This window comes from Apus apus, chromosome 12 (genome assembly GCF_020740795.1).
Source record: "Apus apus isolate bApuApu2 chromosome 12, bApuApu2.pri.cur, whole genome shotgun sequence".
NCBI lineage: Eukaryota > Metazoa > Chordata > Aves > Apodiformes > Apodidae > Apus > Apus apus.
In genome coordinates, this window is record NC_067293.1 from 11,069,221 (window position 1) to 11,091,332 (window position 22,112).

The 22,112-nt window shown below is 35.1% G+C and overlaps 1 protein-coding gene across 3 annotated transcripts in view; it reads right to left on the reverse strand.

Annotated features, from left to right (window-relative positions):
• Nucleotides 1-933: 933 nt before the first annotated feature.
• Nucleotides 934-22,112, reverse strand: part of SMARCA1 (SWI/SNF related, matrix associated, actin dependent regulator of chromatin, subfamily a, member 1) — a 30,581-nt gene continuing 9,402 nt past the window's right edge. For all 3 annotated transcript variants that reach the window (XM_051630540.1, XM_051630541.1, XM_051630542.1), the window contains 16 exons: nucleotides 21,832-21,900; nucleotides 20,976-21,085; nucleotides 20,087-20,313; nucleotides 19,433-19,554; nucleotides 18,959-19,111; nucleotides 17,388-17,520; nucleotides 16,277-16,425; nucleotides 15,591-15,710; nucleotides 15,044-15,154; nucleotides 14,746-14,859; nucleotides 12,303-12,425; nucleotides 10,651-10,783; nucleotides 9,572-9,690; nucleotides 9,170-9,382; nucleotides 6,017-6,127; nucleotides 934-5,355 (listed from right to left, as the gene is read on the reverse strand). In XM_051630540.1, coding sequence (XP_051486500.1) covers nucleotides 5,284-5,355; nucleotides 6,017-6,127; nucleotides 9,170-9,382; nucleotides 9,572-9,690; nucleotides 10,651-10,783; nucleotides 12,303-12,425; nucleotides 14,746-14,859; nucleotides 15,044-15,154; nucleotides 15,591-15,710; nucleotides 16,277-16,425; nucleotides 17,388-17,520; nucleotides 18,959-19,111; nucleotides 19,433-19,554; nucleotides 20,087-20,313; nucleotides 20,976-21,085; nucleotides 21,832-21,900 — 2,079 coding nt within the window. In that variant the 3' untranslated portion in view covers nucleotides 934-5,283. The remainder of the gene's footprint in view (nucleotides 5,356-6,016; nucleotides 6,128-9,169; nucleotides 9,383-9,571; nucleotides 9,691-10,650; nucleotides 10,784-12,302; nucleotides 12,426-14,745; nucleotides 14,860-15,043; nucleotides 15,155-15,590; nucleotides 15,711-16,276; nucleotides 16,426-17,387; nucleotides 17,521-18,958; nucleotides 19,112-19,432; nucleotides 19,555-20,086; nucleotides 20,314-20,975; nucleotides 21,086-21,831; nucleotides 21,901-22,112) is intronic.

The window sequence follows — 22,112 nt, forward strand, 5'->3', positions numbered from 1 at the left end:
CTGCTCTGTGGAATATAACATTTTGTGGCCTTCAGCAGTGTTCACCCAATTAACAAATGAGAAGATAAATGAAGATGACTTTTCAGCCTTTTTTGTTATGGCAAGAAACTGCCATGTAGAAATAAAACGGTCTGTTCCCTGAAAAAGATGTCTATAACCACATGTTCCCAAAAACACTGTGCAAGCAACATAAAAGCAAGAAGAATCATCACAACACAATACCAAACTCCTCTGCAAACTCCATAGCAACCAAGTAGCTCTGCAGATAGGATCACTGTTCCCAGTAAAAGCTCTGATGTTTGAAGAGCATCTTCTCCAGAAGAACTGGGAGGTACTACTTCCAAGAAAAAAAATCTTTAAAATGGCAGACTTTAGTGCTGGTAGACCAGCACAGACCATATGCAAGTAGAAACTACCTATGGAGTCATGCTCAGCTTGGCACTGTGAAACACTAAGTAGAAACTAGCTATGGAGTCATGCTCAGTTTGGCACTGTGAGACACTATCATCTGGAAGAACTACAGTTCTTTGTAGTGAACCCAATAATTCTTCTGCCCTGATACTGAGAACCAGGTAACACAATCCCCATCCCCATTCCCACCTCCGTCATCCTGGTCTAGGTGCCTCACCTGAAAAAGAGTGAGGTCTATCAAAAGTCACTGTGAAGCAGACTTAATTGCTACCAGCCAATGCCAGGACAAACTGGTCTTCCAGAGTTCCTTACTGTCTCTCCATTATTTCTAGGTGATTGTCCTGAGAAAAACAAGTGGAAAAGTGAGCATTCATTTAGGGCATGCTTCTCTCTGAGCAGTATATCTAGCACGGCTACTAGTGATCAACAGCTGCAACAACAAAATTCCTGGTGCCTACCATTCTGTCTTGTAGACTTAAGCTCCAGTATATTTTATTTCAGTAATACACCAGAAGTATGGAGTAACATAAAAACAGTAATATACTTTAATACTCAATCAACATACATTGTATCATACCACACTAAGAGACAACAGAGGCCAGGCTGTCACAAAAATACAGGCACTACTAGTATTTTCTTTTAGATTACAGGAAATTAGAAAGGTTGAAAGCAGATGTGGGAACAGCCACACAGCCCCCTTATTCAGCTACTATAGTCTGAAGGTTATGAGAGGTACAAGAACAATGAAAACAAACTATTTTGAATAGTATCCATGTGCACGGGCCCATCTGTACCATAAGTGTAGCTACCAGAAGACACCAGGTTCGTATTAACTTTTATTTTCATATATGTACAACTTAAGAAACAAATCTCAACTTGAAAAACTTTAGGAGTTATCTTTAAACAACACAATGCAGACATACCTCTGAGGCAGCAAATATTACTCCTATTAAGGCTCTTTTGAAAGTATGGAGATCATGCAAATGCAATTAAAGAGTACATTACATTTCAAAATATGCAAACCAAGTTCAACTTTTAACTCTTTCAAGAAAACATATCAAAGATTATAACTGTGACCCACCAAAGCATTTACATACATGCTTGAAGCTAAGTACATGGACTATACAAACTTAGGCAGAATGTAACAACTGTCAAGCTATCTTAACCAGATCAGAACTACAGTCAGTGATCAGTCCCCTCCAACATCTCAAGTGCCAATGTCTGCACCAACTGTGTCACTTCATATTCACATAAACTGCTGCTGACCATGAAATTCCATATGCTCTTTCAGCCTGTAAGGCCCACATTTTTTAGCTTTGGCATTAATTTGTGATCACTGAAACATCTTAATCCCTCCACTGAACTTGAAGAAGAGGCATGCACAGACAGTGTCTGTACCATAGCAGTGCACAGCAGGAAATGCAGATGCTGCAGGAGCTGCTTAACAGAAGTTACTTCCATCAGGCATTTAGGAAGATTCTGATTAATTTCCCTATACTGTATCCCTTGCTTATGATCTCAAGAGTGAAAGCTGGAGCTTTTTTAAACCATAACGAGCATTAGCACTAAATCAAACAAGCAATGCTAATCTACAAGAACAAATTCTCACTTAATATTTTATTATAGTAATTCTAATTGTGCAAACAGTATCTAAAGATGGTTTAATACTACCAGCAGGGAGAAAGAATTCCTTTGCTGTGTCATTTTAATAAATTGAAACTAAATATAATGTTGGTCAGCTGTGTGACTTTTTTGTTGTCACTAACATAGCTCAAAAATTAATGAGCTGATAATTTGGAAGTGATGAATATGTGAAAAGAAAAAGAACACAACTGTTGTGGCCTCTCCCAGAACATTATATGCACTGCCTGACATGTGAAAGTTGCTAGATGTCTACTTTTTCTTTCTTCAAGCCTAATGGTAACACAATCAAATTTTAATTGTCTACTCAAAAGGAAACAGGGTGGGTTTTTTTCAAAATTTTATATCACATAATTTTTTGGCAACTGTCAAATTGCCTAAAGGCCCAGACTTTTTTTAGAAGCTTTTTATCACATAACATTCAGTGCTTACAAATTTCTTACAAACAGTATTCCTCACCTAAAAAAGTAGCAGTTAAGAGTAGGAAGACTGCTTTATTTCAATCCATCTAATTTTAAGTCACAGCAGCATATCGTTTAGATACAGCTAGGCACACAGTGTGTGTATCTGCAACTAGAAGAACAAAAATGGAAAAGAAAGATCTATTTTACTCTATCCTGACCAGCAGCTGTTAGCAATTTTCTTTAGTTATCACTGTGGGACATGATGGATGGGAAGGCTCAATATGCTGAGGAGCTAGTATATAGTGCACAAGTGCTCTCATGGACTGTTGTTCAACAACACACTCAGTTGAACTAGAAGCTACATACTGTAAGAGATAACAGGTAGTTCCTGGGAGCATCTATCATGCTTCAGAAAAGCTATCTGATCAAGAGGGTAACATCTGGAAGAACAATTGCACTATCCTTTGCTATATAGCTAGTATAGCACACGATTGAAGGAGCAGAGAAGTGAACATGAATTCAGGTGGTAACTGAAAACAAGAAATATGCATAAAAGAACAAGTTATTACCATTTAAGACTTTCCATACACTGCAGAGGGAAACTGGATACACAAAAACATGCAAGTGAAACAAAGCTAATCTACAATAAACAAAAACAGAACACACTTATTTCAAGAGTCCAAACATTAAAATATTCACCCAGTGCTAAACAGGAGCAACGGAATAAGGCCTAGACAGGGCCATGTAATTAAACAAAAATTCATTTGGCTCTTCCAACCTTTATTTCCCTCCTCTTTCTACTGTTTTTATAATTTCAGGCCATAAACTTACTGAATGACATAGGAGTGAAGAAGAAAATGTAAATAAGGCATCTTCCTCTCTCTGTTAAAAACAACGCTCCAGGGATTCATTATTAACTGTGTATGTAGCATGGCCCTTTTCCAGCCTATAGTTACATGGGAGGTCTGTCTTTCTCCTAAGGATAAAGCAGGATGTCAACTACTCCAATACCAAAAATATTATTTGAAAAGACATCCTTTTTTCTGAGCAGACCTACCCCATCCAGGTTTAAAAGCATGCGATGACACCCAATACTAACCTTCTGTCTGAAAACTGTGCCTTATCATTATTAGATGTAGCTGTCAACAAAGATTAATCTCAAGAGATTAATACTCTTTCTTACACTTGAAGTCTTACAATTAAAAAGCTCAGTGAAATAATTAATAACTTGGTCCCCAAACAAAAGCCCCATTCCAAAATGCAAAATCAAATTATTAATCCTTCAAAATGCTCAACCAAGTCATCACACCCATTGTGCCCCAAACTTTAAACACGGACTATCAAGAAACGCTGGGAATTACTCATCAAGCTTACAGAGATTGATCCCAGAAAAATTCGAAGGCATTGCAACATATTTCAAACTACATAAAAGAATAGGGGCAGAACTCTGTCCTAAGACTCAAGAACTTTTTATAAAGTCCTGAATTTTACAGATACAGAAGAAGGCAGCTAGTACAAAGCATGAAATACAAAGAGTTTAAAGAGATTTTTTTTCATCTCTAAACACAGAAGGAAGCAAACTGCACTAGAAGAAATTTACAAGTAGTCTTCAAGAGAAGTACCATGTAAAGCAGACTGCATTCATCTTAACTTGGCATTATGAGGGCACATCTCACTGTAGCAAGGTCCATACTAAACACCAGATCAGAGATGGAAGATTGAAGTACAACATGAGATGTCACAATCACTGTTCTACTGATCCAGGAAAGGAAGACTCCAAGGTGAGCAGAAAGTATGAACCTGCTTAATAAACGCTATTCTTGCATACTCAAAAAATCACACATTCAAGACTTTCATCCCTTCATTAAAATAGAAATACTAGAAAGGAGCACTCCATAACATATCCCCTTTGCTTCTGACTGACATGTTGAATCAAAGGTAAAAGCAGAAAGTTAGCAGAGATAATTAGAGCAACAAGGATCTTTTAGCACAAGGCAGCAGAGCTGAGCAATCTACCAACCATAAGACAAATTATACTGTTTATTACTTAACAAAGCTATTAGTTGACAACTTCAGTTTATTAGGCATAGAAAAGTTTTCCTCTAGAGGTCATTCTGAAAAACACCTCACCCTGTATTTAAGCACGTATGAAGCCCACTAGAATTAAGTGATATAAAAGAAAAATTTTAAGTATCTGCTCACTTTCCTTCTTAATACTTCATAGAAAAATGTCAATTTAATGCTGACAGCAAACAAGGATGTCAGTCTAATTAGATTTTTTTGTTCTGTCATGCTCCTGGATCCTATCTAAGCACTCCTCTGAAAAAAAATCTGATCAATGATGAAGGCACAATTATACAACCCTTAACATTCACTCTAAATGTAGCTATGCAAAAAAGGGTGAGACGTTAGGGGAAACAAAGGTGAAGTATATTTCTCTTCAAATAATTAAGTCACTTTATTTTCCAACAGCCATAAAAATTTAAAATATTAAACAACAATAGTACAGCTATAGAATCTAGGTTTTCTTTCAAAGCAGCAGCATATAAAAGCTAAAACCTCAGCACAAGCTTCAAAAAACAAGGACTGAGTGAATTTTGCCAAAGACATAAAACTCACAAAATACAGTTCACAAAAATACTGGAATGCATAAGATATAAAGCTACACATTTTAGGGAAAGAAAGACACTGTAAAGTATACAAAATTTGCAAAATTAAACCATAGGATTTGGAGGAGAGTACCATGAATACAAAGAAGTTGGCAATTAACACTTGTAGATGGAGAGAAGAAAGTGGTAGTTCTACACTTAGCATTCAGCTTTCAGGTTCACGACTTCACTTTCTTAGCATCTTTTTTTCCAGAGTTCTCAGTAGCCACATCTGCTTTTCTCTTCTGAGACTAGAAAGGGGAAAAAATAATTTACAAATTAAACAAAATTGTGGCATCATTAAAAAGTAATAATAATTTTAAGTACATGATTAACTATTACAAAAAGAAGTTAAGTGACCCTCATGTTTTATATATTTAATTTAGGCTTTGTGGAATCTAATGGAAGGGTAAACAAAAAATCCCAGATTTAGACACTTAATACTGCTACCCCTTAAATCCTCTTGAATTCATCACATGGTCTCACTGGTACAGGTACCAAACATACCATGAATTGGATGAAAAGATCAGGACCTTGACTTATATACAATTCTGTTCTAAAGATGACAACTCTTCAAAATAAAAGCACTTCTTATAATTTCTTCTTCCAGGAACTACTATGCAGGGGAGGAATAACAATCTAAGATTAAAGTTAAACAAACATATGATGTACATGTATAGCTAGAAAGAGGGCTGTTCTATGTTTTCTTAAAGAGTCTTCCTCTGCTAATTAAACAAAAGATTATTTGGGAATAGCTACATAAAATCTAGGAGAGTTGTGAATAGACAAATATTTCAGTTTAATCTCTCAGCTAATAATTTATATTAAAACAGTGACTACAATTATTTTTTCATTTTCTAACAAAATATAATTTAATTCTGCCCCGCTAGAAGTAAGTGCTGATAAACATACTGCTGTGACTTTTGCCCCTCTTTTCTTCTTTTCAGCTCTTTCTTTTTCCTCAATTTCCATATTTTCTTTTTCTATTAATGATATCAGAGTATTGCAGCGTCTCTGAAACTCCTAAGGAAAGAGAAATCATCAAATCATCTAAATACATTATACAAATCCTTCCATTTACATAACTATGTTCAAAATTATTTAATTCCATACTCGGGTTTTCAAAAAACATTCAATATTCATATACTAAGATTAGCTTAGTTATTGTTCATCTGCTTTTACCTTAGTGCAACTCTCTTTTATAAACAGTGAGAAAAGATCTGCATGATAAATCCTGCACTGAAATTTCCATATGGACTGACCCATTCCATTTTATTACAATGAAAATACACTTTAGGCGTTTAAAATGCCTTGTACCTTTAGAGATGAGATTTTTTTCAGTATGGCCTGATACTTTTCACTTTAGGATGGAAAGAGATAAGATGTATTTTGCTCACCCCTTCATAGCTATAAAGACTAGTATTGCAATAAATAAGATGGGAGCACTGAACCATCACTTTCTGCATGACTGAAGGTAGAGATGCTGACTTGGGAGTGAAAGTACTCCTAAGCTCTGTCAACAGGCCTGTATATTCCTGTATTTACAAAGGAGTCATTTGTTTTATAATGGGTAGGGTTTGCAGAAAGGTAAAAGAGAATATGCATAATTTATGACTTTAGAAAACAGAAACACGATTCACTACTGCCACAGTATTTTGTATTCATCCTGCCTAACAGAAATTAAAAAAACAATTACAATTAAACTTAAAAATTTAAACTGCTGTGCCCAGAGGAAAAAAAAAGTTACAACTGTAGGCAGTCTCAGGCTCTTTGAAAATGTACATTTAGGGTAAAGCATCTGGTTTTGGAATAAATAAATTAAGCAGAATTTGTATTTTTCAGAGAGAAATCTGCAGAAGGAAAAGAAGCAGAAATCAGAAGATGGAAGATAAATTAGCTATTTCTGTGGAATTCAAGAGACATCTAGTGGTTAGTAGAACACAAAGATTTCTCAGCTTGTTAAGTACTTTTCAGACTTAGACTGCCCTTTCTATCTTGTTTTGTATCAGTTTGAATGTAATAAAGAGTAATTTTGAGATCACATGCGAATTTCAGTGTTCTATGAAGCTTTATCCACTTTAACTGAACTTTACCATTTCCCCCCCTTTATAAAAGATTTGTATTTATACTTGGTTCTTTGTTCCCAGTACCAAATGACTTTCCAGCACATTTCTTCACAAGAATTACCAGGCTAGAGCAAAACGGACCCATAGAAACTAACACTTGCACAAATGTCAGGATATTTTAGCACACAAAAGCCATACAGGCAATTATTAAATCATAACAATTTGAAACATTTAAGAGAACCAAACGCACATTAAAGGTGAAAAATTGCTTTGGCTTTGTATTTCCATACAATTATTTTTCAACTGTGTAATAGCAGAAAAACTAAAAAATATTAAAGGATAAAATTTTAAAAGAAAACACAAGCCAACAGATTCACTGTGTTCCCAGTGCCTCAATTTCAGCACTAGACACCACAGAACATATTTCTACACTTAAGCAAATTATTCCTATCCCCTTTAAAAAGTCATGCTGAGCATAAGGATCTGCAAGAAGTTGTAAATTGAATATTCAACTCTAGCCCTGACTTAACTACACATCAACTAATATTAAACAGTGAGCTACATTTTTTATTTCTAGTACACAATTCTATTTAAATGGATTTGTCCGCAGAAACTTAAAACTTCATAACAGACTAAATATTGGAGAGTTTTCTCTTTATGAACATAATTTTCAAATCCAGTATTTCTCCAGACATTTTAGCAAGTAAAGTTTGCAGTTCTTTTTCATTAAGAGATAATGCTGCACTATTCAAAAACACTAACTACTGAAATATCAAGTTGAAACTGTATTGCATAATTATAAGTAGCACTGGGAAAAGAAAATATTCCTACCTGTTCAAATACACATTTTACATTTTATCTTACATTTTACTTATTCTTACTACATTACCCAGAACTCTGAAAGAACAAAGATGGGAAGCAGCAGTGCCCAGTGGCTCTGCAACTGCTACACTAAGCTACTATAAAAATCCAGATTCTTATATGAAACCACACTCAAGTTACATGACTGCAGCATAACATTTCATTAGAAATTAGTTTGCAAGACAAGTGGCATAGTCTATGACAACTGTGTGCTTCAGCCTTTTATATCAGCCATGGCCAATACAGTTCTGGATTCAAACAGACAAAAAAATGCTCCAGCTCTCAGTTCTCACAAATTAGTTAGATTAAGTTATTTCCAGTATATAATAAAAGTGGAAGTACATGTTTCCCATATAAATACATTCACATGAAAATACATGTGTATGTTTCTTATGTAAGGAGCACACACTTCTAAATTTTACTCATATGAAAAAGGAACTGAATCAGGAGAGATCTGAGCAAAAATTCAGGGCAGAGCTAACAGTTTATCATTAACGAGTTCCATATTTCTGAGACTGGCACTTACATAGCTTATTATTTGCAGCCACCAAAACTTATGTTGGTATTATCACTTCCTACTTCATGACTAAACTAAAAAAATTACTCCCTCTTCAGACAGAGAAAGGGGAAAAGAAACACAGCTAAAATTCAGAGTACTAGCCTACTTGCTATCAAACTTGTATTATATTCTCTATGTATGAACAAAATCTTCAGAAAAATAGAACTAAACAAATTCATTATTCTCGACTAGAAAGTGAATTTTAAACCAACTGCTTCAGTGATTAAATCTTACATGAATTATTAAACCTCCTCATACTTTTAGGAATTACGTACCAATACTAGAAAAGCTGATTTTGCCTCCCAGTATATAACTCAAGTGTTTTCAGTCTTTAATAATGTCCAATAATTCTGAAAAGCAGTCTTATTTCCAGAGACATTGTTTGGTAAAACTTCTGGTTTGCAATAAAGGTTACAAGGATAGTCTCTGTGTTAATCACTTTGGGTAACATGGGACTTCAGCTTGGCAGGTTTTCTAATCTATTTCACCTGTACTGTGTTGTTTGCTGTACTAAGGGAAAAGGGTATTTTATTTAAAAAAACTAGATATAATGACATAGTCCATGCAACTGATACCTACCATTGCAGTTCTAGATTTGATAAACCAGTCAAATCTGAATTGAGGAGCATTGCGCACACACTGCCTGAGCTCCTCATACACATTTTCTTTGTCAAAGCCCATCTTGTGTAACATGCATATCAAAAATCTGTCTTCCTCTTCTGTGTAATTTTTCCCTTTGTTTGTTCCGTACTGAATACGCAGCTGATGAAAAGGTGCTTTATACCTTGCAATCTGAATGGAGAACAAACATAAGGACCATTAAACATACAATACTACAGCAAGGATTTATTACATGTCAGCGTAGCTTACAGTGTACCACATAAGCTATATAAAAACACAGAACTCCCATCCCCAACCATTCCTTCTCTGAAGGAAGGCAGAAGAAGACAGCTGTAGAAAAGAAAAGCCTGCAAGGATTACTTTGGCATCGAGGGCTTTCTTGATACTGATTCGCCGTTGGATTCTTGCCTCTCCTCGTTCAATTTGAGCCATAATCCTCTCAATGTCCTGTAGTTCATTACAGCGTTCCCAGAAAACAGCTAGAAATGCAAAACATAACTTGTAAAATAAAATCTCTCTGCTACTTTATTCAGATGAGGCACTCCAGGAAAAAAAAAAATAAAATTATGCAGTTTGTGGTTGCATTAAATCTCAAAAGATTTGCTAATACTCTCCCTTTCACTATACTAGCCAAAAAATAAATTTGCACACACCCTTTATTCAGGGCCTTCAGAAGTTAATTTTTTTAAAAAAAAAGTTTTATTAACTGTAACATTCAATGTAATTAATGGTAATTATGTAAAATTCTGAAAAAAGTTACTTTTAAGGATAGCTTTCCTAACAATGGTGAAATAACTTACGAGCTGCTAGTCCAGCAGTGAAACATTCACATTTCAGTTTTCACTACATAATGCTAAGGTCAGAAACTACTTTGTCTGTTATAAAAACTAGTCATCCTTGACATCCCCACTGACATCTTTAAGCCAACTCAAAATAAATTCAAAACTTTGAAGGGAGGTCTTGCAGAGCTCTTTCTTTTTAAGTTATTGAAAGAACATGGCAAAATTAAATTTTATGAAGTTGCTCAGTAAAATTAAATCCAAGGATGAAAGGGGAAGAATTCTACACAAATTAAAAAGCACTGTGGAAATACAGAAGACAGTGTACTAGCTAAAACAGTACATATACTCACAGCATAAAGAATCACGTTGCTAATGTAAGGCAACTTCATGATTCCACAAGTCCATTTTGTCAATGTAAATTAACTTTGCCAAGTTCTAAAATTTGACTGAGGGATAAAGGCAGCTGAAGGCATATTTATATGCTGCAAACTCAACCTTTTTAATCGATTTTAGTCTTCTGAAAACAACTATCGTGTACTTTTAAAAAAATATTCTCATACACATCCAAATTCTACATCATGTAATTTTGAAAGAATATGTAGCAAATGGGATAGTGATACCACATGAATAAGAAATATATTTCCTAATATCACAAACCTGAATACTCAATGACCTCCTCAGGTGACTTTCCCTCCACTTCACGGGCAATATTGTCTATATCATCACGACCATATTTCTCATTAGCTTTAATAAACTGGTTAAAATCTCTTTTATTCCAGTTTGTAAAGCCCTGTAAATAGCAAGAGATGAAGAAGGCATTACTAAGTCAAAGGGAAACATTTGGCAAAATTTTGTCTTAGGTACGTATCATCTGCTCCAATTGACAATGCCTCTGCAATGTCACATGATTACAGTGGTTAATGGTCTTTCAGGTTTCCATAAACTTCTATTATCCAGGGTTTATTACTGAATCATTAAAAGCCTGAACAGTTATTTTTGTGCATGACATAACTTGACTTTCTTTTTAAACTTTTTACATTTCTCCAAAGAAACAAGGCTCAGTAACAGATTACTGTCATTTTAAGTTATCCTTCAGCAGATAGAAGCAGCAAATGTTTTAGAAGTCCAGGGTGCACCAATATAAGTGCCATTACAAAATCTTAAGAGTACTGCAAGTATCTAAAGTAAGAGCTCCTTCTTTGGACATAAAGAAACCTTGAACCAGACAAACAGCTGGATCAAAACCTAAATATGTCGAGAACCAAATGCTGGCCCAAAAAGATGCAATCAAATGGAAACTCTATGGCACTGTCAAACAGAAAATGTGTTATGAACCAAATAAATTAATCCAAAACTGAGCAACAGTTAAGTGAGATGCAATGCACAAAATCATCATCCAGAAATGAGACATTACAATTTAAAGACAGGGAAAGGAGAAAACCTCAAGAACAAACAAACAAGAAAATGACATGCCTGACAGCAATTTGTAGTGCATTGTGTTTTCTTCATCACAGAAATATATTAGAAGGAACTCTGCCAGCTCTCCAGATGAATAAGCTCACTCCATAGCATCTTCACAAGAACTCAAATATACATAACACAAATATTTCTTTTGATTCATTATCAGCAATACTGACATGCATATCAGCACCAGCTTCAGTATTTCCTTTGCAGTGAACATGTGACATTAATAGTCAAATAGTGACCTTGCAGATTTCTTCTCAAGGTACACTATCTCCAGTTCTTTTACAGAATATTTTCTGAATCAAAAAATCCTGTTACTTTGAGACACAATTAGCTTTTAAGTAAGCCTAACTAACAGAGTAACAGTCCAAAAAGTCAAGAAACTAGCCAGTGACAGGGGGATGTAGTCCCACTATAAAAGGAACACACCTAACAACCTAACTGGGACAAAATTAACAGATGTGACACAATGTCTTATACATCACTGTAAATACCATGTGTGTTGATAGATGCTTGTTCTCATTCAAACCCTTTGTGATTAAAAAACAAAAAACATGCAAGACCTATATACAAGAAACCCACTGATTGAATTTCTCCATGTACTGCTGTGTTACATCTCCTGTACAAGTTCTTGCCTCAGAAACACTGCAGACATTCAAGAAAACAGTGAGTAAGACGTAAACATGCTCAAGGACAGAAAAGATCCCCCAAAGCAAAATCATTACATCTTGTTTGCTTTCTTCTAACATCAGTGCCCTTTTCCTGTGCGTATTTATCATTATCAGCATTTATATTCCATACTAGTAAAACCATATTATTAAATAATTCAGCAATTTTTATTTTACCTGTGTTAAAAGCTTTTCTTTCTCTTCAGTTTCCTCAGTATTCAGAGGCATAGATCCATCTATCTTCTTTTGTTCCTCTTTTTGTACCTGAGCTGCATTTGGGAGGTCAGGATTCCGGGGAACCTAAAATCGGGGTTATCAATAAGCAGTAGTGCAGCAATATTGTTAGAGATACTGTACATTTTCCTATAACCTCGGTTTACAATTTCTAAGTACATGCTAGATCTCACAGGACCAATGTTCTGTCAATTGGGTAGTTCATACCCACTAAACACTTGCTGTCACAGAACAATAAAACTAAGCCCAAACAACAAAAAACCCACCACCCCACACCTTGGCTACCCTCAAGAAACTAAACCACAATAAAAAAACTAACTACCAGAATGTTCTCATTATTATCTACAAAACTGTGATAAATTGCAAATATTATTCTTTGTGACAAGCTGATGTATTAAATAGTCATTTATCTATACTTGTTCCTTCTTGTCTCACAAGCTCTTAATGTAAAGTTTATCTTCACCTGTAAGTAACAAGAGTCCTAGTCACTTTTTCTTTAAGAAATTTCGTGAAAAAACACTGGAGAATAAGTGTAAATGGTAAAAATACATGTTTTTCAACTATTAAAACACTAATCTGTACAACAGTTACCAGATGTGTTTTACCCAGATTAAAATCCTGTTGCTTAATCCCTTCCTCCCAAAAACAAGACTAGATTTTGTCAACTGCATGTCATAATTTCATGCCCTGTACCCACCCACCACCATTTAGGGATATTGTGAGAGGCAGAGCCCCACCTAGTGTAAGCTGTCATAGTCCACTGATTTCAGTGGCACTTTTCACAAGGTAATATTTCATAACTAGAGTGAAATACTAAGTTCTGCCAGATTTACTTTACAGCTATTCACACTGCTCAAGTAAGGACCAGACCGACAACATTATGTAACAAGGCCTAGCATCAGGCCTCCTGTTCTTCTCCACGTTAGCACTGATTTAATACTTGTGACCTTTAAACTGTGTACTGCAATTCCATACCACACAACTGCAAACAAGTCAAAAAACCAGTATCCAGTAAAGATTCTGTAGACCTTGTGTATTTCTACAGCAAAAAGTAAAGGAAGTTATGAGCCGTTTTTAACATCTGGCTAAGAAGTTTTCTGGGCTTTGGTGGTTTATGTTAAGAGTGAGACAAAGCTTGGTCTCTATTTGATACCTTCTGATATTGTTTATGGCAGTCTTCAGTTTTAACAACAAACTCTCTTCAGATGCAAAGTTATACTTCCAAACTTAATCACATTTATCACTTTCACCAGCAGCACACAGTCACACTAAGTTTTTAACATAACAAATATTCATGTTCAACCTATCCAGGCTGACAGATTTTGTTAACAGGATTGAAACACCTTTCTTTTCACTCACGTATTGTCAACATTAGCAATTCCATCCTTATTTGGTGAAGCATTAATCGAATAACTCATTTCCCTAACCTAATTACACTTCCTTTAATTCTTATCTTAATTCTATCCTAGGATCCACATAAAATTCTTTGTGCTTCAGACTAGATTTATGTTTTTGCAACACCCATGTCCTATCCATTGCTTTGTGTGACAAGCTGATGTTCTCCAACACATTTTATACATTATTTCTTCTTGCTGCAACCCACCATGAAACATGGGGCTTTTTAAAGTAAGTTACATGTCTGGAAGCAGGAGATCCATTTGATTTACTCAGCCAATGCTGGCAGAGATAATGAAAACCAACAACAAAAGAGAATCTGTGTTCACTGCTTCTCCAGTTATGTCAGCAGGGAAGAAGAGATTCAGCTAAGGCATACCAGCTACAAAAAAGATAAGTCTGTTGTCTGGTTTTCTTTTTGTAGCATTAATACATTCAGACTTCAACACCTTTAAACATTTTACATCCCCGCAAAATGCAAAAATTGATATCACTTAACTTAACTTACTATCAACACAAAGTCAACTTGAAAATTACATTGTTACTTTCTACGCAAGATATGCAAAAGCCATAATGAAAAGGTCATACCCTAGAAGGTTGTATTGTATTAGCCAAAAAGTATTTTCTCACCTTAGACCACATATCACTTTTGGTTTTGAGGAGAAATATATGAAGCATCTGAACTGCCTTTATTTTTTTCTACTCTATTTTATTGGTAGAAGCCCACCACAAAACACAAAGCTACACAGATATGAAACTTTTAATGAAGGAAGGAATTATTTTGTGCAGTGGAACAGAAATGGAAGAATAGGGGGTTTAAGCCATTTTCTTCACAATGAGAAGCACTTTACAAAAGTTAAGTCCAGAATAACATATTTTTAATTGCAGTCTCATTTATTTCATTTAGCTATTGTCAAGGTTGCAGTAAATCTGTAACGAGGAATACGAATACAAATACATTTCAATAATTTGGAAAGAAAAAAAAATTTACCTTATATCCTATAGTCTTACGATAATACAGAATTTCTTTTTCCAGAAGCTCAAATAACCGTGGTGGAAAAAACTGGAAATCCTGAATATTGGGTTGTTTTGGAGGTCGTGGAGCCTTCAAAAATACACACAGTAACAACAGCATATAAACTTGATTTCTGTGCAATACAACTGCCATCATTCAGCAGCAGTGGCAACCTACCACTTCGTAAATATGTTCGTTTTATTACCAGTATAGGGTGAGGGCAGGGGATGCAACACGAAAACAAAAAAAAACTCCACACTTGCCAACTTCTTACCTTTGGGACTTTTGGTTCACTAACACGTAGGGCTTCTCTGAAATAGGCATCAACTGCATAATTGGCTTTGCGTTCTCGTTTTGGAGGCTCTATCCACTCCATCATGCTCAGCTACACACAGAATAAAAAGATATGAAAGTAACTGTATGCTTTCCTAAAGTTGCAAAAATAACGACTAATCTTAAACATGAAAAAAGACTTGAGTCCCAGTTCCACATATAAAATCATTATAAGGCCATTTTTTTCCTCATGGTTATGTGGCAGTAAAATAATATGGACTGCAGCAGTACAGTAGGATGCAACATAGGATTTTTGCTGCAGAAAGTATAAAATTCGAGCTATATTATCAGATGTTACTATTAGTAGAAATAGTAGGCTGAAAGCTAATTTAACAAAAATTCAGAATATTGATACTTCCTCAGAGCTAAGTGAATTTTTCAGTAGCTCCTTACTTCTCTAGAATAACCTTTATAGCCATAATATTTCTAGTATGGCCTTGATACTTGCACATCTAAACTAAAGGCTCAAAGCCTTTAAGAAAAATTACCTTTTGTTTTTCTCTATAATCTTCACCTTCAAAGTTGTATAGGCTCATCTCTGTGTCCATAGTGAAATTCCGTAATGAGCTCTCCCCCATTTTCTGCAATCGTTCATTCATTTCAGCTGTCTGAAAACACAGAACGACACTTGTAAGCTCACTCAAGCTGTTTCATCTTCTCTGAAAATAAACAACTTTCATCATTATTAAAGCATTCTCTTTTTCTGCTTATAACTTTTACTCATTTTCCTTCTAATGACAGACACCCATAGTGCTTTCCAATTTTGAACAATCTGAATCCAAGACTCTCCCTTAAACTAAATTTATTATGCTGTGATGTAAGCCTACAACTGTATGACTTAACTTTTAATTTTAAATCAAATCTATGCCCAACTCTTTGGAGCTAAAATGGTAGCTCATTTTTCCACTATTTGAATTGATGGCATAGAAAATTTTCATCTTTTTAAAAGCCTACAAAATAAACAGTGGTTAAGATATGTTGCAGTCTGAACTTTGAAAACAATTCTAACTCACTAATTCTAGTCCTTCACAACCTTCATAAGCTTCAAAATATTTACAAATAGTAAAGTAATAACTGGGCATAAAAATTTATTTACATTATCAGATTTCATGTTTATTTTATGTATATATAATGTTTGACACATTCAGAATTCCGTACAAAACTGTTTTCTAACCTTCTTTTCACCTCTTTCTAAAATAGTGGTTATATCTTCTTCTGTCAGCTCACTATCTTTGGAAGCAAAAACATGGGTGGCTCCATGCCGGATCATCTGCAGCATTTCATCTTTTGCCAGTTTGTTAGACTGCTGATCTATGAGCCTTCCTAAAATTAGAAGAAACATGTTGAGAGATAATACAAGAGTTTTTGTAGGACCATGCAAACAGGGGATTTTTTTAGATCACTGGCAGAACAAGGAAAGAAAAACAGAAGAACCATACAGAACAAACCGCATTTTACTTGAGCTGAAAGAAATAGGTATCAGGGACTTCAGGGGAAATTAAAAAAAGAAAAAAAACCACAACAACAACAACTTTGGATCAAGCCTTAAAGAATGTTTTTCATTCAAATATTCCAAATTTTATGTTTAAGATCTTATTCTTACAAAGTTAGCTGATCAAATTCTTATTTCAAGATGAAAAATGAGGAAGAATTCTACAATAACCATTAAGTAGTACTTTAAGATTTTTAAACGCTGACTTCAGTGATTTCAACCCAAATCTCTAAATATTTTTTACAAAATTTAAATTTGTCCCAAAATTATCCCATCTTGTCTTTTCACAGACCATCAAAATTTTGACCATCATCCTTTTAGTAGCCCACCCTTTAGGAAAGGCAACCAAAACTTAGCTTGAGAATCTCAGTTTTTAGCTGTTCTTCCAAGAGCTTCTAAACAAAGGCACACAACGCAGTTTTAACGTTCAGTAAAGTCATATATGGCAAGAAGCACATATATATAAAAATATTTTATTCTGTCATTGCAAACATCTTTTAATCCTTTTTAACACACCACAAAACCAAGTAATAACTATTCAGCTGTAGTTTGCTTTCTTCATTTAGTCTAAGTCTGTGCTCCCATTTCTTAGGAAAACAGATTTTTTTTTCAAAAATTTCAGCTGAACAAGTGAATAACTTATACATTATACTTTCTTAGGTTGATTTAGTCTACTGCTATTATACACAAGGCCTGCTTTCTGTCATACTGTACATTCGTACAGTTATTTAACCCCAACTTAAAGGGACTGAACAATTCTGTTGCAGACAAACATATATATAGCAGTTGATACCTTGTTGTATAACTATAGAGTCCAGTCTCAGTTTTATTTCAGCTCTTTCTACAATCCTCTCTTCAACAGTATTATCAGTGATTAGTCGAAACACCCGTACTGGTTTCTTTTGACCAATACGATGCGCACGATCCTAACAAACATAAATCAATGAGTGTTCAGCAACAAGAACTCACAAGCAATAGACAGACAGATAGCTTGCAGAAACAGCAGACTGAAACTAGCACATAGTTCTTGGTTCCTAGCTTATTCAAGAGTCTATACAAAAATGTTAAACCAGTATAGTAATATTTGCTTTTATCTGGCTATCACACCTTCTAAGTTTGGGCCATTCTACAGCTTTCAATTCATCTACCTCATTGTAAATGAAGGTAACAGAATGTCTGTCTAGATTGCAGCTGGGAAGTGGAGATACAACGGTACATGCATACACAAAGCTGCACTGATTTCAAGCTAACTCTCTCTCCTTACGTAGGTCTTGAAACTTCAGCATCCCTGCCTGGAGCTTATGAATTCCATGGACAAAGTCCATGCAGCCACAGCTTCAGTACTGTGACTGTCCCAAGCTAGCTAGATTAAAGCATCAATATGCAGCTCATGAAGTACAGGTACAATGCACAGCAAATGAGGTTATACGATTAACTGTACTTATTTGTAATAAAACTTGTCTGTATTATCTCTGTAAAATATGAATACAAATTATTTTGTCCTTTTTCATAAAAAAAGTTAAGACAACTGGCCTTCAAGCTGCTGGTACAAGGATTTTCTGACAGTCCTTTAACATGAGTCATTAAATCTCTTACCCTCATGCATAATATTAATTTCTTCCTGAAAATCCTACTTAAGCTCACAAATCACTCATCAGTTCCCAGGAAGTCAGTCAACTATTGGTAGCCAGCATGCATATTGAAAGGATGAGTTATTCATAGTAAATATTTGACTGTTTAAGGACAGTGAAAAAAAAAAAAAACCCTCCACAAAACACAGAAGAAATACCCACCTCCCCATATCATGCAAGAAGTATCGTGTGATTTTTATTCCACATGAAATAAGTCATAGATTTGACTTTTTTTATATTCAGCAGGATCAGGTTTTAGTATGTTTAATGCAAAGCTAAGGGTGTGTTTTCCTGGCATCCCAACTGAATGATCTTACACTTACACAGAAACAAGGTGGGGTTCAAAAGCATAAGCTGCCCAAAAGGGAGGAATATCAAGTTGCATGCTTTTAGTTCTTTGCTATTATTTTGGTAACAGCCCTCTGTTATTAGTTTACTGTTGTCTTCTAGAAAGACAGAATAGGGAATAATTCTATGGATAAGCAATACTGATACAGTATTTTGACAGAAGTAATCTTATTAAATTATTAATAATTAAGATAAATATTTACAATGTAATCTACAGGGGGTTTTTTACACAATTCTGTTAATGCCCTTTTAGTCCAATGCCTTAAGTGTCTTGGTATTAAACACAAAAAGTAAAGAAAATGATCAGACATGGAAGTTCTGGAAACAATTATATAAAATAGAACAATGACAACTTAAACAAATGCGTATTAGGGAGTTAACTCACCATGGCTTGCAGATCTACTTGAGGGTTCCAATCTGAATCATAGAGAATAACCACATCAGCAGTTGCCAAATTAATTCCAAGACCTCCAGCTCTGGTACTCAGCATGAAAATGAATTTACTGCTATTGGGAGCATTAAATGTGTCTATTGCTTCCTAAAGGAAAAAGAAAAGTGTAATTTAAGTAACAGTTTTCAAATAAGCTTCCAGTATGTTTGTGGCTTTTCAATAACATTTCTTTGAAATTTACAGAATTTTCGTACCAAATTTTTTAATAAACTGTAGGTTTGCACAGGTAGAAAAATTCTGAGTCCACTAAATATTACATTTGTCACTTAGTTGAGGAACTAACGAAGTGTACTTTACTGTGCTTTGTACTGTACTTTGTGGCTATGTGCATATATACGTAATAAATAACATTGTAATAATCTAGTATGTAAAACATAGACATTCCTTGTTTATATACAAATTTCTCACCTCTCTTTCTTCATGTGGTGTCTGCCCATCAAGTCGGCAGTACTCGTACCCACGCCACATGCAATAGTCTTCCAAAATATCCAGTAAGCGAGTCATCTGACTGAAAAGCAGAACTCTGGAACCTGACAGAAAAGGTTTTGTCCTTGGTTTTATGTTTTCACATTAATCTTATCACAGAGCCTACTATACAGCACGAGTAAGAACTCGTGTGAAATATTCTTTATTATGCCTAACTTCAATCTTTCTTGTTATTTTTCGGTATTGATTTAACTTCTCCTCCAAACAGGTTATTTAATAATTATACATAAGAAATACATAGCTGAAGAAACAGGACACTCAAAACCATGGTATGATAATTAGCTGATGACTGGTATGCATGAACTAAACCTCTCATCAGAAATTTTCTTGAAGACAGCAAAAGGGAAGCTCTGCTTTTGCTTTCCTTCTACTTCTCCATATTACTAGTCTTCCTCATCATTCCTATACAACCTTCTTCCCTCCATGTGTTAAGATCTACAGAAAAACTATTTTCAACAAAAACCTCACTGAAAATAATGAATACACTCACTGGAGGAAAGACAAGAATGCCATTTTTGAAAGGTAGCTTTACTTAGAACATATGTTCAGATCATACTGTTCATAAACTGTACTCACCTTGCTCTCTGAGCTTTGCCAGCAGTTTATCCAGAACTAGCATTTTACCACTGTTAGTGATGAGATGTGTGTCAGTGGTGTAAGGAGGGCCTGGCTCAGCACCATCAAAGAGGTACGGATGGTTACAGCACTTCCGCAGCTGCATCAGAATATTCAGCAGACGCATCTTATCCATTTTCCCAGCTGAATTCAGGATATCAATATCTTTCATCAGGATCCTTGTGTACCTGAAGATTTACAGACAACTTCAAACAACTCTCAGTTTTTATTTGATATCTACAACAAGAATGAAACCCTGCAGTATGCCAGTTATTTATTTCTGAATGTGGGAGTCTGCTTTGTTTGTGTAAGGATGGAGCTATATGATTAACAAACTTGGCAAAAATATCTGATGGATAATAAGGATTTATAAATTCATACCTAAACATGAAAGGTAATTTGTGAGTGACAATGATCTGTAATTTACACTTCCACTTTAGGACAGCAAAGTCAAGTAAAGATATCATTTATTTGGCTGAAGGTGCTACACTGACCTGCTTCCTTTTCTCAGACCTCTTCTGGGTATGTGGCTTCTCAAGGTTTTATGTCAATTTCAGCTCAAAACTTGTACTGGTGCATACATACTTGGATCAAAGAAGAAAACTTGGGAGGCTTATGCTCTTTCAAATAAGGAAGGAAAACTAAGGAAGGAAAAGATGTTTCTACTTTCCTTCTCCCAACCCTTTTCATTACCCCTCCTGAGCTCTTTGTAAGCCCCAAAGACAGTTACAAATAGGCTAGGCCATCTGACTGTCTTAACATGTAACTACAAGGAAATAAAAGATCAGCATGAAGAGAGCTGAAGTGTTCTTTATCAGAGGAGAATCTTACTTTGATGTAAATAACTCACCATTCCCTCTGCATTTTGCTGAGCCCGAGATATATTTTTACTTCCTTCTTTGGAGGCAAACTCTTTTCCACTTCAGCTTTTATGCGGCGTAATAAAAATGGCTTCAAAACCTACAGAAATTAAGAATTTTTCCACAGCTAAATTTATAAAATTGATTACCTCATATATGAAATGAACAGATTCAATTATCTAATATTTATTCAGAACTAATCAATACCTATTGCTGTCATGATGACTCCTTCAGAAAAATTCTGTTGAAGTCAGCAAAATGAAACTGTCCATTAATAGGCAAAGCTCACACATAAATATGTAACACCACATAAAGACTGCCATACTCATCCCAGTTATCCTAAGCAAGGGCCAAACCCATAGGCTTATAAAATCTATTACCTTTTAACAGCTCTGTTTCATTTTCACTAGCAGCATATACAAATATACCAACATTTCAAAGATAAACAATGTATATTTCCTTCCTATTTGTTTTGTTACTGTATGATGAAACATGGCTTCTCATGCATAGCAAAACAAAGATAAAAGCATGCTTTTATTCAGACTGGCATGACATGGGGATCAGTAGGCTATTCACAATAACAAATGGTTTCAAAAATATCTCCAAATTCTTCATTTTCACATTTTATGTACAGATTTTGTCTGCTTCAAACAGTAGTGTTACAAAAAGCAGTATCTATAATAGCAAGTTCCAATAGTGAATTAATGAAAATTCTGCTGGGCATTTCTGCAACTAAATAGCTTCTTGTTCATCTTCTCAGATTCAAGATGAAGGGGGAAATACTCTCTTTCCTTTTTACACTGTGTATGCTAATGATGACATGTGATTACAGCTTTAATTACTTACAGCATGAAGTCTTTCTACAAGTTTCTGATCACCAAGACAATTTTTAGTGTCGAACCACGAGTCAAAATCCTGTGGTGAGAAACAACACAATTGGTATGAACAGTTTATCATCTGTAGTTTTAGAAGACACATATTGACTCTCACTCTGAGAGTGACATAAATCTTGAGACAAAGTACTTCTTTAAGTGAAACAAAAATCTGGCTGCAGATCCCTGCCAGCTCCTCAGCACATTGTAACATTCAAGTCACCCACGTAACTCCACAGGCAAAATACTATTACT